This window comes from Anas acuta, chromosome 24, assembly GCF_963932015.1.
Source record: "Anas acuta chromosome 24, bAnaAcu1.1, whole genome shotgun sequence".
Taxonomy (NCBI): domain Eukaryota; kingdom Metazoa; phylum Chordata; class Aves; order Anseriformes; family Anatidae; genus Anas; species Anas acuta.
In genome coordinates, this window is record NC_089002.1 from 1,622,646 (window position 1) to 1,639,679 (window position 17,034).

The 17,034-nt window shown below is 61.8% G+C and overlaps 1 protein-coding gene and 1 long non-coding RNA gene across 5 annotated transcripts; one reads left to right on the plus strand and one right to left on the minus strand.

Annotated features, from left to right (window-relative positions):
* Positions 1-1,518: 1,518 nt before the first annotated feature.
* On the minus strand, positions 1,519-6,605 carry LOC137844148 (uncharacterized). Its single transcript, XR_011089836.1, has 2 exons — positions 5,130-6,605; positions 1,519-4,235 (listed from the first exon to the last, which is right to left on the minus strand). It is a non-coding gene; the product is annotated as an uncharacterized lncRNA (long non-coding RNA).
* Positions 6,606-11,087: 4,482 nt separating this feature from the next.
* On the plus strand, positions 11,088-16,814 carry EPS8L3 (EPS8 signaling adaptor L3). Of its 4 annotated transcripts, none has more exons than XM_068660174.1 (21): positions 11,088-11,369; positions 11,751-11,860; positions 11,984-12,057; positions 12,136-12,200; positions 12,306-12,461; positions 13,117-13,266; positions 13,354-13,427; positions 13,809-13,942; positions 14,031-14,128; positions 14,213-14,321; positions 14,409-14,473; positions 14,595-14,669; positions 14,787-14,935; positions 15,048-15,147; positions 15,243-15,418; positions 15,455-15,502; positions 15,624-15,720; positions 15,825-15,935; positions 16,044-16,123; positions 16,232-16,364; positions 16,477-16,814. In XM_068660174.1, exons 2-21 carry the CDS (start codon positions 11,820-11,822, stop codon positions 16,492-16,494), a joined length of 1,953 nt encoding a protein of 650 aa, XP_068516275.1. In that variant the 5' UTR covers positions 11,088-11,369; positions 11,751-11,819; the 3' UTR covers positions 16,495-16,814. The 4 variants fall into 4 exon arrangements, with proteins under 4 accessions (XP_068516275.1, XP_068516279.1, XP_068516276.1 ...); XM_068660178.1 differs by having other exon boundaries at positions 15,645-15,720; XM_068660175.1 differs by having other exon boundaries at positions 11,754-11,860.
* The last annotated feature ends 220 nt before the right edge of the window (positions 16,815-17,034 follow it).

Sequence of the window (17,034 nt, forward strand, 5' to 3'; positions counted from 1 at the left end):
TTCATATGGCACCTGGCACAAGGCACGGGGCAGGAGCTGAGCTGTTATTGCAATTGAGAGAAGATGGATAGGATTTAGGGGCAGGACTGGGACAGGAGCCCAGCAGCCTCCCTCCTTCTCTCCAAAAAATCATTTACTGAGCCTGGAAGGCAAATTTATCCTCCCCAGTACCAGGGCAAACACTTGCCCACTGTTTTCTATTAGCTCCCAGGATTCACCTGGACCCGAGTGGCTGAGCAGCAGCCAAGCAGTTTTCTCCCCTCTGGAAGGGAAAACTGGATCCTGGCGGGGGTTTGCTGGGCAGGCTGGGAGCGGGGGGGTAATTCCTGCGAAGAGGCAAGCACCGGGGGTGTGAACTCAGCACTATGCCCACACACAGCTCTCAGGGCTGGGCTGGGAGATGGGGCTGTGAGCAGGATCCGTCCCCAGTGGTTCTGGAGCAGGTGGCTGCGTTGGGGGATGCTTGGCGAGCTGGAGGCACGGATCACACCTCCCCACACACAGCACACTGCTTTCAGACCGTTTCCCCCTGGGTTTCATGCATTCCAGCCAGGCTCTGCTGCTGAGTCACACTTGGCCGGCAAAGAGGACCTGGCGGAGGAAAAGGGACTCCCCCCCCCCCTCTGACACCCTCTTGGTCGCCCAACGGGCCAGGGCCATGCAGGGACACCCACATTAACGGGGCGCTCGTGTCACCAGGGGGCCCGGATTAATGGGGCACCCTCACTTCTGGGGTCCCCTCACCTCCAAGGAAATCTTCATGGGACACCCTTGTCCCTGGGTACACGTGGTTCTGGGGCACCCTCATCTCCAGGTCCACTTTGGCTGGACAACGCCTCTGTTAACAGGGAACCCTCATCTCTGAGACACCCTTATTAATGGATTGCCTTCATTAATGTGCCAGCCTCTTCTCCAGCACATCCCACTCCGGTCCCATCGCTGAAGGTTGCCAGCCCTGTTTGGCAGCCCTATGGTGCTGCATCCCTTGGGTTTTGGGGTTAGATGCCTTCGGGGTACTGGAGGTTGCATGGGGCTGCCAAGCATCACCTCTGCCCCCCAGCGTGTGAGCAGCTCTGGGCCTGGCTTTGCACTTGCAGAGCAGGAAAACAGCTGTGGCTTGGAAGAAAGGAAAGATTTAGTTTTCCTCCTCCATAGGAATGAGACCAGGGGAAGGAGAAGCGGCTCTGTCCTGGGCGGTCCCAGCAGCTGGTTTACTTTCCTCCTTGCATATTTGGGAGGGATTTTATTTAGCTGATACAAACGATGTTTGAGGTCCTTTTTATTCTAGTTTCCTCCCGGCAACAGTCCGAGATGAGTCAGAAATAAAAAAATAAAAAATAAAAACAAAGAAGAAGGGAAGCAAAGGCAAAACTCTCATCTCTCTCACCCAGCTGGTGCCAGAGCTGCCAGTGGAGCCACAGAGGTGTTGGGTGCTCACCTCCAGATGGGTCTGGGGGGATTTGGGGGAACACTTCTGCTCCCTGCACTTGGGGTGCTGGCATCAGTTACTCAAGGCTGTGTTATGCTAGGCGCATTCCCTGGTCTGTGCCGTTCCCGAGCAGGATTTTGGCAGGGGCGAGGATGGGCTTGCTCAGGCTGGAAGGGAGCTGGCTCCTCTGGGGAGCAGGGAGGAGATTTAACCCCTCCGGCGAGCTGGGCACTGCTCCCACCCCACTCTCATCCCAAGTCCTTCCCAGGGACCAAAGGTGACGCCAGCAAAACCCTGGTGAGAAGCAGCACACTTCTTCCTTTGCCCCAAATATTTGGGGTGATGAGGCCAGGGAGGGGAAAACCAAGCCAGGCAGTGAGTCCCCACGTGTGTTTCAAAATAGCCAGCAGCAGGGTTTGGCCAGACACAGCGACCGCTGACCCGTGCATCCCGTTCTCGCCGTGGCCACAGATCCCCACCAGCGCCAGCACCATCCCTCCAAGGGATTTTGGCAGAAATGAGCCCAAATCAGTGGCAGGAACTGGGGCCACTGCTGTGCTCCCACTGGAGAGCAAAGCCACACCATGCGAGGGAGCCGTGTGGAGCTGCTGCTGAGCGCCTGCTCCATGGCTGGTGTCTGTCCCAGCAACAGGGAGGCAATTAATGAATATTATCAAAATACCTGGAGATAGCGTGAAAAGCCCTAAACAGAGAATATTCCCCCATCACAGCTTTTTCTCTCCATCAGTGCCACTCAAGCAGCCCCGTGCTGTGGAGTGGTGCCAGAGGCAGACACGCAGCTGCCCCACACCACTGAGCAGCGCTGTTTACAGCCAAAGAAACCCACAACAGCAGTCAGCACCCTGAGTGGGACTTTGGCAGGCATAACAGGCTTATGCAGGCTGGAAGGGAGCCAGCAATTCCCAGGAGCAGAGGAGGAGATTTAACCCCTCCGGTGAGCAGGACTGCAGGTCAAATGCACCTCAAGCCTCCTTTTCTTGGCACAGGGTCACCCTTGTGTCCTGGGGAGACCTGGAGCTGGGTGCCACCTTGCTGTGTGTAGGGACACCTGTGCTGTGCGTCCCATGGGGTGGTGTCCCCTCCCTGGGGCTGGTGTCCCCAGCTGGGACCTGCAAACCCTTTTCCGTTCTTCTGAGAAGTGGCTGCATCCTGCACGCTGGGGCTGGCTGTATCTGTCCTCCCTGCAGCCACGAGCTGTTGCTCACAAATAAAAACAAAAGGGGAGAGTTATAAATAACCAGCCTAGTAGCCAAAAAAGCTATCTGCAAAGGCGACAGTGAGGATGGTGCCGTATGGAGCATCGCTTATGTGGTCTGAGCTGCTGCAGAACGGGGCTTTCCTCTCCATCTGCTGCTCCTCAGTCTGCCCCAGACTGCCCATGGCCCCAGGACTTTGCAGTCTGTGCTCTTGATGTCTGGCTTTGCACCACCCTGAAAGCTAGAAGCATGCTGCTTTATTTTTTTCAGTGCAAGCTGACATTTTCAAGCAGTCACCCAATTTCAGCATCTGGAGCCAGATGCTGAAGCCTTTTTATGGGCTGGAGTGCCCGTGTGCGTGAGCCATCCTGGCTGGCACCCTCTGCATAGCCCTCCGGTGTGGCATCTCGCAGAGAGACTCGAGGAGCATCCTGCAGCACTGCTCTGGACATCACCTTGAGGGCACCTGAACCCCAGCACGTCTGTGGACATCTCTGGCTGGCAGGGACTGAGACAGCTCAGAGCTCCCCCTTAGGCTCAGCTCCCTGCAGTCCCATGGGCCAGCCTTGGCCAAGGCATCTCCAAGCAGACTGGCAAAGACCAGGGAGGCACCAGCAGGCACTCTGCAGGCACCAGCATCACTCCGGTGTCAGGCCCAGCTCAGACACACGTATCGCTCTAGGACCACCTGTGTCCCATGACAGCAGTGACACAGACACTTAGTGGCCCCAGAAAGTTCCTGGAGGCATCTCAGGAGGCCTCCATGGTCCTCTGGCCGGGCTGGCATGATCCATCCCCTGTCTCCCAGCGCCTGGATGCAGAGGTGAGACATTCAAGCATCTTCATGCACAAACAACTGGAAGACATCAAATCCTAAGCTCCTTTCCCAGCCCTGTTGGCATATTCAGCCCTTGCTGATGAGAAGCCTGGTGACTTGTAGTTATCTTCTAAACAGTTGGTTAACCACCTGGTTTTGCTATTCTCTTACCTTTGCCATGTCTGTCGGTACCACAGACAGCAAACACCTTCCAAACAAGGAGAAAAAAACACCAGCTTTTGTTTTGGTCTATTCTGAAGAAGTTGCTTGGGTCTTGCAGATAAGACAGATTGAGATGTGCCAAAAAAGACAGAGCGAGCATCCAAGTCCTCAGAAGTTTGGAGAATCTTTTATAACAGTTTACACAGAGCATTTTTAGGACATTGATCAGGCCCTTGCTGGCTGGCAAAAGGTCTTGGATGCTCATGGCATCCAGGCACACGTCCCTCCTGGTGTCCAGCAGAAGCTGCACTGGGCTGAATAAGACTGGGAGCCAGCTCCTTCTATTCCCTGGCCAACTTCCCATGGAAGTCACACAATAGGGAAGGTCAAACATTTTTCCATTCTGAGTATTTATCGATGGAGTGACATTTTTCTGGCAGGAAACACTTGCCTTTCAGGGAAAAAACAGCCATATGTGTCCACTCAGCAGCCGCATGTCCCCAGTAAACCCCAGCTGCATTGGTCTGGAAGCAGCACGGGGGGACTGGGGACCATGGGTGTCTGCACCCATCCTGAACCAGGGAGCACCGGGGAGTGCAGGAGATGCCACCTGATGGTGAGAGCAGCAGGAAAGAAGGTGAGATTTGGGTTCACACACTCACCTCCCCACTGCTGTTTCCCCTCTCCAGTTCTGCCCCCTTTTTGCAACCAGCTTTGACCATGTGGGGGTTTCACTCAACCAGGCAGCTGAGCTCCACCACAACCACTCCCTCACTCCTCCACCTCAAAGGGAAAGGGGGAGAAAATTCGATGGAAAAGGATCAGGGGTTGAGATAAGGACGGGCAGATCACTCAACAGTTATCGTCATGGGCAAAACAGACTCAACAGAGAGAGATTAATGTAATCTATTACCTATTTCTAACAAGCTAGAGCAGTGAGAAACTAAAACTAAAAACACCTTCCTGACATCCACCCTCTTCCACCTCCTCCCCCAAAGGGGTGCAGGGGAACGGGGGCTGCGGTCAGTCCCTGACGCTTTATCTCTGCCACTCCTTCTTGGTCCCTCCCTGCCCCTGCTCCCCGTGGGTCCCTCTCACGGGATGGTGTCCTTCCCGAAGTGACCCTGCAGGGGCTGCCCACAGGCAGCAGCTCTTCAAGCAAGGCTCCGTAGCACAGGGAGCAAACTGCTCCAGCACGGGTCCCCCACGGGCGGCAGCTCCCCCCAGACCCCCTGCTCCACGTGGGCTCCTCTCCACGGGCTGCAGCTCCAGCCTGGGGCCTGCTCCTGCGGGGGCTCTCCATGGGCTGCAGCCTCCTCCAGGCCACATCCACTGCTCCGCCGGGGGCTCCTCCACCCATGGGGGGGCTGCAGCGTGGAGATCTGCTCCATGGGGGACCCATGGGTGCAGGGGGACAGCCTGCTCCACCAGGGGCCTCTCCACAGGCCGCAGGGGAACTGCTGCTGTGAGCCTGGAGCTCCTCCTGCCCTCCTGCTGCACTCACCTTGGGGGCTGCAGGGCTGCTTCTCACTCTTCCCTCTGTCAGCTACTGTGTGGCAGTGTTTTTTCTTCCTTAAATATGCTCTCAGAGGCACAAACAACATTGCTTATGGGCCCAGCTTTGGCGAGCAGCAGGGCCCTTATCTAACATGGGGCAGCTTCTGGATTCTTCTCACAGAAGCCACCCCTATGGCCCCTGCTACCAAAACCTTGCCACATAAACCCACTACAGACCCAGCTCCTCCAACCTCCAAGGACAGAGCGGACCCAAATGACTCCCCGTGGAAGGTATGTCCACCTCAACCTTCCCTCATCCCGCCCCGGTGACACTGTGGGAACCTCCTGGCATGGGTTCCCCGCAGCTCACACTTCTTCCACTTCTCGATGCAGACGGCATCTGGCCGCCCTTTCACAATTTCCTCCAGCATTACTTGGTCAAGTGTCAGCCCGGTGCACGCTGCACCCACGTGCTCGGTGGCACGGTCCCCATGTGTCCCTGCTCTCAGCAGCCCCAGGCTCAACGCACCGACCACGAGGCCACGTTGGGCTTTGACGCAGAGGAGCGCGTCACCAGTAGGGTCCCCTCATATTTTGGGGAAGGGAAGCACTTATTGCAATTAAACACAGCGTTGCCTGGTCACAGCCTTTTTTGGCTGCATCCTCTGCATCCCGACCAGCTCAGAGTCATATGTTCGCATCGCCTGCTGCGTCCTTATTCACAGCCTTCATCACCCACCCAGGCTCCTGGAAAGACCCCCTCGCAAGCACCATCACCCCATCCTCCCCCAGCCACAGCCACATTCACCCATGCATGAAAGCAAATCAGATGTCGAGGCTGCATCAGCAATGGGACCAAGTCCCCTGACCGGCTCTGCCTGCTCCACCCAGGCAAGAAGTTTGACTCACTGTCTTCGAGGAAAGCACTGGGGCTCCCAGGCTCTGCGGGGTTGCTTCCTCTGCCAACCCCATGAGGGATTTGGTGGCTGAACTTTGATGACCTCTGAATTTGTGGGGTTTTAGGGGCAGAGGGAAGTGCCTGGCATCCCTGGGATGCTGCCAAGGGCCAGATCCTGCTGCTAGGAAGGGTGCTGCTTGGGAGGGAGGGGGCAGGTTGGAAGCTTTTAGGTTAGGCTCACCCCCAGGCTGGGCAGCAAGGATAAGGAGGAACGGGGTGGGATGCAAGGGATGGGCCTGTGGCCATGGAGATGCCAGCTCCTCCTGTGGGGGGATTCATCCCAAACACCAAACAGGAAGCAGAATAAAAGCCTTGCAAACTCTCCCTGGGCTCACCGTGCTGCTCAAGCCTCCCCACACTGTGCACAGCAGGGAACGATCTTGTGTCCCCAGGAGGGGCACAGCCCCGGGCATGGACAACCCCTGAGCTCTGCCCTTCTGCCCCCCCCCCCCCCCCCCCGCTGCACCTCTCACCCACCGCTTCCCCCAAAACCCATCCTCCCGACTATTCCAGGGCCTGGGAAACACCAAGAAGCACCTCCAGCGCCTGCAGCCATTTGCAGCAGCTCAGCCGCCCCCGGCTTGGCTGAAACCTGCTCGTTTGCATGCTCTCATCGCCTCTAATTAAACCCATGTGCTGCCACTGCCCGTTTGTCTCCCACCGCCTCTGGAAATCCCCGGGTGCCGCCGCTGTCTGCGGGTGCTGCTCTGTGCTGGGGCTCGGCTGCGGGTCCCGGGCAAACCCCTTGCTGCTGGCACAGGGAGTACAGCTACACCAGCAGCGGGTTTGGGAGGCTTCTGACCCTCATCTGGGGGCAGAGGGGTGAAGCCTCCCTCACCTGTGGTGGTCAGAGAGGAGTAGGGAAGCAATGAGGGGGTGGCACGAGGGTGGCCCCAGGGACGCCAGCTTTCCTTCTTCACCCCAAAACCTAGCTGCTTTCTGCAGGTGTGCAGCCAACGCTATGGGTCTGGCTGCTTCTCTGGAGGAAAAAAAAATAATATATATAATATAAATATATAAATATAATTAATATAATATGATTTATATATAATTTATATAACATAAATATATAATTTATAAGTATATATAATTATATGAAAATTATAATTTATATATATATTATATAATATAAATATATTAAAATATATATATATATATATATAAAACTTTTTCCATGGGTTTCTCCTTCACCAGGGGTCATACACCACACCTAGGTGGCTGGGACAACGGCCTGGGACTTGGAGGGACCCGAGCAGTCCCTGCCCTCTGCCCCGCAGCCTCCTGGCACTCCTCAGCCCTCACAGCTCCGTGGCTGCTGTTGTACTTTTTGGCCTCTGCAGAGCAAAACCTCAACACATGAAGATTACCAGCCTCCAGCCAGGTCTCTGCAGCTCAGCTGGGGGCCACCAACTGTGCAGCTGTTCTGGCACACTGGCCGCCTGCGAGCATCCTTTTGGGCACCCTGCAGAAATGAGAGAGAGGAGCAGCAGTGGCAGGTTAACAGAGGGGAGAGGAGGAGGCTGCTCAGGTGTTGCTTTCAAAAGCCTCCGAGGATGCTGCAGGAGGGATCTGGGGAAGCTGGTGCACCAGTAACACCCTGGAGCTGTCCTCCTGCTCCTGCAAAGGGAACACCACCCAAGGACGCACAGGAGCGAGTAGTTTGGTGGGCACACCAAGAGGTCCCTCTGGGGATGAAGGTGGAGGGGAGGCAGCACCCCCAGGGCAGAGAGCCACAGCGGGGTGACAGGGATCCAGCTCTCATCACCTACACCAGCTTCATGATGCCCTCATGTGGCAACCGTGCGGTGCAGGCGCCACCCAGGCAGGATGCGACCCAGGAGTGTCACCATGGCCGCACACTCACCATAAGAGAACCAGATGCGCCCCAGCCCAGGGTGACAGCGGGGAATGAGCCAGCAGGACATGAAGAGCAAGCAGGGACAGTGATGCCAAGGCGTCACTGAGCATCCCTGCATCTCTCCACTTTTCACCCCAAAATGACATCCCAGCCCATTGCCAGGACAGCTGGGTCATCAGGGCACATTGTCACTGCCACATGAAGAGGCCACGCAGCAGGCAGGAGGACTTGGTGGATTTGGGCATCGCCGACAGGGACGTCCTGGCCCTGGGGGCTGTGCCAAGCAGCACACTGAGCCACGCCGAGCTGTGCTGAGCCGTGCCAACCACTCCTCTGGCCCAGGCAGAAAGGTTCGGTGCAGTTTCCCAGCCCCCGAGGGGTTAACGGCCCCCCACGTCCCTGCCCGGCGGTGAAATGACGAGGAGCTGCCAGTCCCCAGCAATTAGGCAGCAGGTCCGGGTACACCGCGGCCCGCCCCGCGCTTCGCCTCGCTGACGTGGGGACGGACCCGGGCTGCCGGTGGTTAGCGCTGCTGGCCGGCACCCAGCCACCAGAGCCGCAGCTGCTCCCCGGTGGCACCTGGCCGGGAGCGATGTGTCACCGGCCCTTCCCGGAACCCGCGGCCCTGCTGTCCCTCTCTGCCTGCACACCCCCAAGTCTGCCCCAACCCTGAGGCCGGATCCTGCCCCTGCAGCCTCAGCAGATGCAAGAGAAAATCCCTGCACTGGGATCAGGACGTGTCCCCTGAGCTGTCCCCTTCGCATGTGCCTGTGTCCCCCCCCCAGTCTGGAGCAGAAAATTCCCTCGGGGCTCCTATGCAGCAATGCAGGCCAACGCTGAAAACCTAGCAGGGGGGACACGTGGGAGCTGCAGGATGGGGCCTTTTCCTCCCCAAAAGCGCCATGTCTTGTGGCCAACCCACTGGTTTTGCTCATTTTGACAACTGGGGGTTTCCAAACACAAAAATGGCCCCAGGAAGGGGAATGGGGGGGCAGCAGCCCCCACCAGCACCCAGCACTGCTTCTAATGTCCCTCTGGAAAAAAGCAGCCCCCAGGTTTTGCTCCAAGTCCAACTTGTTTGGGTTGTCTGGAAATGGTGTTTTCTGATGGCGGGCACAGGAGCGGTGGCCAAGTCCAGCTCCTTCTCTGTGCTCTGCCCCATCCTCCGCCTCCGCTCAGGGCCGCTGGGCTGGGAAAGAGCCTCCAGCTCTGCTCTTGGCTCTTCCCAAGGATGCTTTTGGTCCCTGGGGACTTTCCGAGCCTGGGGAAGGGCGACGGGGCCCAGCGGGGCTGAGCACTGGCAAACACCTCTGGTTGTGAGCCAGGGCGGTCGGTGGGGGAAGAAAAAATAAAATAACACATTTCGTAATATTTTACAGTAGTGCTGCAGCTGATACCATCCCCAGCTTGCCTAGCGGGGTGACTGGGAGGTGTGGGGCAAGAGGATGGGAGGCAGCATCGGAATTGCCAGAGAAAAACCCCGCATGGGGTTTTCACGATCCGTAAAGCAGTGATGAAATAATCCCCCAGCATAAATCCCCAGGGGCTGCTCTCCTGTCCCTGCTGGCACCCAAGGCTGAGCCGGTGTCACTGTGTCCCCTGTGGCAGGGACCGGGTGGTGCCGGCACCTGGGTTAATGAGTGCCCAAAGGACACAGGGTTTATGGCCAGTGTGGGGACTTTGCTTCCTCGCAACGCCACGGCGCGTCACATCCCCAGGGCCACCGCTGAGGACAGTCCCCAGGGCAGAGCCTGGTACCACAGGGCCGGGCTGGGTGGGAGGGGACAGCCCAGTGCTCCCAGTAAGGGTCACTGGGTGGCCCCCTGCCCGCTGCATGATGCAGTGGCATCGTGCCCCCACTGCCACCAGTGCTGGCTGGTGGCAGTGGGGGCATCATGGGGATGGCACGCCTGGGTGGCCACAGATCCCAAACACCATGTACGCTGCCCCGAGCAGAACTGGGCTTCACAGGATGGGTGGGAGGCATTTTGCCCCGTACCCCAAACCCCTCCCCGTGCCCCCCCTCTCCTTTAGGTCCCCTCCCCCTTGGGGACAGGGAGGATGAGGTTGGGGACACAGACATGACCCCTTACCTTGCGTGTCTCTATCTACTGGAGGGGCTGGCATAGCAGGGGGTGGCGGTAGCCCCAAACCTCCCCCGGGCTCTGTGATGCCCCACAGCAGGACCCCCGTGTCCCCCTTGAGAAGTGTCACACAAACGTTCCCAGCAGCAGGGAGCAGAATGGGGCCGACAGGACCCAGGCTGGCAGCGGGCACATCTGGGACCCTGCAGGCCCGGGGGGGCCGTGAAATGGGGGGGGGCGGGGGGGGGGCGACCTCTGGGGACGGGGAGCACGGGGCCGCGCTGCCCCCTGGTGGTCAGGGCTGCGGGCTGCGCCGCGGGGAAACTGAGGCACGACCCCGACCCCTGCACCCCCCCCTGCTCCCTGGGGCCGCCCCCAGCCCCCTGCCCTGCTCCCACCTGTCCTCCAAGGTGAGGGGAGCCGAGCGAGGGGGGCAGTGGGGACAAGGGCCTCTTCTGAAGTGTCGGGGGGGGTCAAAGGGACACGGTGACTGCAGCCTTGCCACCCCTTTATCTGGCCCAGATGCATCAGGATCAGGTCGGAGAAGCCAAAAGCCTCAAACCAAACCCCAAAGCCCCACTGCTCCAGGAGCGGAGGCATGGTGTGTCGCCCCCCGGCACAGGGACACGTGCCTGGCCACAGCCCGGCCAGCGCCCACCTCCCCAAGGACCAGTGGTGGCACAGCGCAGGGCTGGAGCAGGGGGGTCTCCTCCCTGATGGGGGGGGGGGGGGGGGTTGGAAGGCCAGATCCTGCAAGGGGGAGACCCCCCCGGGACCAAGCAGGGCTGCCTGCCCACGGACAAAGGACGAAGCCCCACGCTGCGGGGTCACCACTGGGGACCCACACACCAAATCCGGCCCCTCCTTGGCACCCGGGAAGGGCTCCCCACCCGTTCCCCTCCACTTGCCCAGTTTCGGCCGGGCCAGGCAGGCCAGGGTTACCCAGAGGGCAGAGGCGCAGCGGGTTGTGGGAGAAAAGCTTGGGTGACATCGGCATGAGACGTCACGGGCTCACCCAGGGGCGGGGGGGGAGCCTGGGCTTGGGGTGGGGGCACCCCACCTGCAGGGGCTGCATCCCCCCAGGTGCCCCGAGGGCAAGGGACCCACGGCACAGGGCAGGTACCCCAGGGATGCCCAGGGTGAGCGGGGTGGCAGTAGCTGTTTGTGCCAGGTGTTCACACCCACCCCCCTGTTTTCCTATTCCATCCCCCCCCCGCCCAAGGCAGATGCCTTCGGGCAAAGAGCAACCGGGTGTGGTGCCGACGTCAAGCCCTTACCCCTGCCCTGTGCCACCCTCAGCTGCGCAATTCCAGCCCGGGCACCCAAGGGAACAGCACCGGGATTGGGGTGAGCTCGGACCTCTGGGTGTCCCCCAGATCAGGGGGGGGGGGAACAGGGGGGGCTCCGGCCACTGGGTGAACCCTGCGAGGCTGGGATGGGGCAGGGGTCCTGCTGGTGACCACTGGCGGGAGGTGGGGGATAGACACAGGGTGGGTCCTGGGCCACCAATGTTTTTGGGAACCCACGGGGGTGGCACAGCAACTTGGGGACCTTACTGGGTGGTGGGTTCAGGACCTCGCACCCAGACCGAGCCCAGTCCTCCAGGCCAGATCCTGGACTCCAGCAGGGCACTGCCCACCCTGTGTGGCCCTAAACCAGTTGGGTCCACACCGGGTGCCCCGTACAGGGCTGGGGCAGGGGCAAGCACACCGCCTGCATCCCCTCCAGCAGCCACACACGGCCTCCCCCCTCTCCCCCCCCCCCCCCCCGTCGGCGCTGCCATCTCTGCCCAAGAAGATGGGAGACCCCTTTGGCCGCTGGAGCGGCCCCCCGTCCCGGTGAGTGCCCAGCAGGGTGGGTGCCCCCCCTGCCCCCCGTGCCCCCAGCGATGGGGGAGCCGTGCTGCGGGGCACGGTGGCCGTGGGACTGTTGGACTCACCGCCACCCATCTGTCCGGCCAGGGGCGAAACCGAAGACATCTCCCACCTCCACCGCTCCAACAGCTTTGCCCGACCCAGTGGGAAAAGCATCTACAGTGAGTAGCAGAAGCCCCCCGAAACTCAGCCCCCCCCCCCCCCGCGTGCCCACCCCTGACCCTGTGTGTCCCCCGTAGACCAGCGCAAGGACTACAGCCAGAGCCTGCTCAAACCCCAAAGCAATTTCCAGCACCATGTGGAGGTAGGAGCCCCCCCCGACTACCTCCCTGGTGCCCCACGCTGTGGGGAGGTGATGGGTGCCCCATGGCACCCCGTGACCCCCCGTGACATGTCCCCCCCCCCCCAGCACCTGCTCACCATGCGGCTGGACAGGGACATCCGCAACACCGATGACTGCCTGGCTCGCCTGAAGGCGCTGGAGGCCCAGGGCCGGGTCTGGGGGCAGGACCTTGTCCTGCAGGTCAAGAACCAGGAGCTGGTGCTGAGCGATGTGGAGAGCAAGGTACTGTGCGGCCAGGGCACCCCAAAAAGCTGGCAGCCAGCCAGGAGCAGGCACCCACCCCGGCACCCACCCATTCTGGACCCAGCTCCCCATAAATGCAGTGTTCCCCCAGCCATGGCACCCCCGTATGCCTGGCACCCCCCTAAACCCCAGCACAAGCATCAGCCTTCCAATGCCCCCCTGTCCCTGGCACCCACCCTGGCCATGAAACCTACCCTGAACTCTTCACCCCCATACATCTCTTATTGCCCCACCCGTGGCACCCCACATAACCCTGGTACCCCTGCCATCACAGTCCTATAAGCTTGGCACCCTCTTTGCCCTGGCGCCTACCACAAACCTTGCACCCCTCTAAGCCTGGCACCCCACTGGCCGTGGCACCCGCAGCCCTGCCTCACGGCACCTTCCCCAGGAGCCCGATATCCCCCTCACCCCCCCCTCCTGGCTGGGCACCGCATAACCCTGACACCCACCTTCTGTGCACCCCAATAATCCTGTAATCCCCCTGGCCCCTTGCCCCATGATAACCCTTGCAGCTCGCTGCCCCTTGCGCCCCTATAACCCCTTGTGCCCCTATAACCCCTTGCGCCCCTATAACCCCTTGTGCCCCTATAACCCCTTGTGCCCCTATAACCCCTTGTGCCCCCGTGTGCAGGAGGAGCTGGAGAGCTACCCGCTGGGCAGCGTGCGGGACTGCGCGGCCCTGCTGGACGCCTGCAGCTACGACTCGGTGCTGGCCGTCAGCGTGCAGGAGCAGAGCCCCCCCGGCACCAGCGTCCTGCTCTTCCAGTGCGACCGCATCGGGGTGAGACAGGGCACGGGGGTTGAGGGGGGGGAGGGGGGGGCTGCGCACCAGGGTGGGAGGCTGATGGTATTATTGGGGCTGTGCCAGGCCCAGACGCTGAAGAGCAGCCTGGAGAAGCTGGTGAAGCAGTGCAAGGAGGAGCAGAACCAGTACGGACACAGGTAAGGGGGCGCGTGCCCCCACCCCCTCCATGGGGGCAACCAGGCTGGGCCCTCCCCAAGCCTGCCCCTAGCCCAAGCTGGGGGACCCCAGGTGGCGGGGTCTGGGGGGGCTCTCCCTTCTGGTGAGGGACCCCCGCTGCGCCCCACCCCGCTCCAAAGGGTCCCTCCCCATGGGCACGGGCCCCTTCTGCCCCTGCCTTCCTCCCTCCCGGTGTAACCCCCCCGCACCCTCCTGGCGGGTGGCCCCCTGCTGCCCCAGCCCCTGGCTCTGCACCCACCTTCCCCTGCCCATGGGTACAGACCCCCGGCACCCCCATAGCCAGGGGCAAAGCCCCATACCGCAGGTGCCTCAGCAGCCCCCCCCCATCTCTCCCTGCCCAGGGCCCCTTCGGACCTGTCCGACACGATCCCCCCGTACATGTCAGCCCCCTACAGAGCCCCGGAGCGGTGGGCAGGCACCCCAGAGCCCACCTCACCTGCACCGTCCCAGCACAGATCATCCTCCTTGGACTACAGTGAGTCCCGGGGGGGCCATGTCGGGGTGTGGGGAGGGTGCTGGGCACGCCTGGGTCCCCTAAAGTGTCTCATCTTCCCCGGGAGCAGGGGGGGACAGCTGGGACCACCCCCCAGCACCAGCCACCCAGCAGAACACCTGGGTCAACCCCTCAGGCCAGGCCATGTCCGAAACCGACCGAGACGTGGTAAGTGGCACCCTGTGCACCCCCATCCCCACATCCCCCCCATTGCCCCCCCCCGGCTCACCAGGCCCTGTGCTGTTCCCACAGATGGTCCTCAACCACGTGCTGGACGACATAGAGCTCTTCGTGAAGCAGGTGAAGGATGCCCTCAGCCTGACGAGCACCAAGAAACAGAAAAAGAAGAAGAAGAGCAAAGGTGGGAAGGGGGGGGCTGTGCCAGGGGGTGGTGGGGAGATGCTGGGGGGCTGTCCCAGTGCCAGACCCCCTCTCTTCACCCCTCTAGCTCTGCCACCCGAGGCCAGCTACAAGGACTTTTTCCAGAAGGTGAAATATGCCCTGAACCTCCTGGTAGGTCCCACCCGGCAGGACACGACCCCATGGCTCTGGGGCATCTTCGCTGGGGCTACGGGGGGTGTGGGGCTGGGAGGGGGCCACACGGGGCCACGCTCTGTGATTTCTCTCTGCGCAGGGAATCACCCACCAGCAGCTAGAGAACCCGGACCCTACCCAGCTGCTGCACCTCATCTTCGATACCCTGTCCTTCGTGAGTGCCCCAGGAGCGGGACCCCCCACCCAGCCAGGGGCTGCCCTCGGCACCCTGCCTTTGGGGCAGCTCTCGGGGTGCTGAGGGAGCCCCCCCCCCCCCCCGCCCATTACCCAGGTCCTGGACAACTGCCCCAACCACAGACTGGCGCCAGCGGTGGATGCACCGCTGCTGATCCCGGAGGCGGTGGAGCTGCTGGAGAAGACCCTGCACCCGCAGGAGTACAGCACCTGGAAGATGCTGGGCATCGCCTGGAACAAGACCAGGTGGGCTCTGGGCCTCCACCACCAAGGGGGGGCTCTGAGCGGCACCCCCCGGCTGGGGACACCCCACTTTGGGGGCCGCACACCCACCACCACCTCCTTTGTGCTTTCGCAGGGCCGAGTACCCCAACAGCGAGCAGGTGCCCCCCTACATCCCCACCTTCTCTGACGGGTGGCTGCCCCCACCCATGATGAATCCAGAGCAGCAGCAGCAGGTACGGGGCATGGGGGGGCAGCAAGGACACCCCCCTGCCTGCCTCTGTTTCCCCGCCTTGCTCTGAGCACGCGTCCCTCTCTGCTCCCCTCACAGTCACCGGCCACCAGCTACAAGAACACCCCCAGCTATGGGAACATCCCCGGCCATAGGAACGAGGACATTCCCAGCTACGGGGACGTTCCCGGCTATGGGAGCATCCCCGGCTATGGGAGCACTCCTGGCTACGGGAGCATTCCCGGCTATGGGAGTACTCCTGGCTACGGGAGCACTCCCAACCGGGGGGACGTTCCCAGCCGGGGGGACGTTCCCAACCGGGGGGACGTTCCCAGACGCGGGGACATTCCTGGCCAGGTGTAAGTGCTCCCGCTGCCCCACGGACGCTGTAGGGGCAGGACTGCAGCAACAGTGCTGGGTGGGACCCAGCCAGGGTTGGGGGCACCCCTGGGTGCTCACTGCTGCCCCCCCCTCCTTCAGGCCCTTTTCGCCCCCCCCCAGGCTGGCGCGGGCTCTGTACGAGTTTCAGGGCAGGAACCCACAGGAGCTGAGCGTCAGGATGGGGGACACGCTGGAGGTACAAACTGGGGACCCGCAGCGGGTATTCTCTGGGGAATCAGAGCGGGACCCCCCCTGTGTGGGGGGCCGGGGGAGCTGCCACATTGTCACCGCCTGCCCTAGGTGCTGGACCAGCAGAATAAGTGGTGGCTGGTGCAGAACAGCATGGGGCACAAGGGCTACGTCCCCAGCAACATCGTGGAGCCGCTGGGGCACGAGGACGGCTGGAGCCAGGTGGGTCCCCCCCAGGTCCCCCCCGTGCCTCCTCCACACCGACAGCACCCGGAGGGAGGGGTGCAGGGATCACCCCACCACCCTCTTTCCCTTTGTCCCCCCTCCCAGGTCAGCCCCCCCAACCTGCACATGGACTCCTCGCCGGCGGAGGTGACGGCCTGGCTGAAGGACAAGGGCTTCTCGCGGATGTGCGCTGTCCCCTGAGTCCCCAGAGCGTGGCCCCCCGTTGGAGGGGTCACCCCCCCTGGCTGAGCCAGGCCCCCCCGACCCCTCACGGTCTGTCTGTCTGTCCCCAGCACGGTGAGGTGCCTCGGGGTGCTGTCGGGCCAGCAGCTGCTGCAGATGACGCCGGAGGAGCTGCGCGCCGTCTGCCCCGAGGAGTGGCGACGCGTCCTCTTCAAGCTCTCCGCCGTCAAGACGTCCCTGGGGGTGCGTCCCCCGAGCGCCCCCACTGTGACACCCCCCCCCAGTGGGTGCTTTCAGGGAGCAGGGGGGCGAGCCCCGGGCTCCCCGCTCCATACTTGTTCTCCCCTCCCTACAGATGAGCCCCAGGGACTGAGCCCCAGGGACCACGCCGGCGCCGTCCCCAACATCCTCCTGCTGCCACCCCAGGACGGAGCGCCCCAGGGGGGGCAGCCCTGCAGGACTGGGGGGGCCTGGCAGCAGGAGGTTCCCCAGCCCCTTAGGACACCCATTCCTCCCAGAAGCACCGGCGGTGGGAAGCTGCTGGGGGGGCACCAGGGATCCCCCGGGGAGAACTGCTCTGCAGAAGCCGGGGGGAAGCCGGGTACCCCTCCGGGGGGGCCACGCACCGCAAAAGGTTTGCATGAGCCCTCCAAGGCTGAGCTGCTGCTGTGGAAAATAAAGAGAATGACAGCACCGGGCTCTGCATGGAATTGGGGGGCCCACACCCCTGCCCCACACCACCCCCCCTGCTCCACCCCAGCCCAGCAGGGAGGGGGGCTGGGGGTGACACCTCTCACAGGGGTCCCAAGGGGCACGGCTGTCCCCATGGGGGCACAAAGCCCCCCCCAGCACCACCTTGTTAGTGGGCAGATACGTGCTAATGAGCACCCCCCCCCAGTGAGAGGGGACTCAG

Excerpts from the sequence above, each read along its gene's own strand:
- EPS8L3 (XM_068660174.1), top strand. The coding sequence starts at position 11,820 with ATGGGAGACCCCTTTGGCCGCTGGAGCGGCCCCCCGTCCCG. Across the intron at positions 14,474-14,594 it reads AATATGCCCTGAACCTCCTG|GGAATCACCCACCAGCAGCT; the intron begins GTAGGTCCCACC and ends CTCTCTGCGCAG. Across the intron at positions 16,124-16,231 it reads GACAAGGGCTTCTCGCGGAT|CACGGTGAGGTGCCTCGGGG; the intron begins GTGCGCTGTCCC and ends GTCTGTCCCCAG.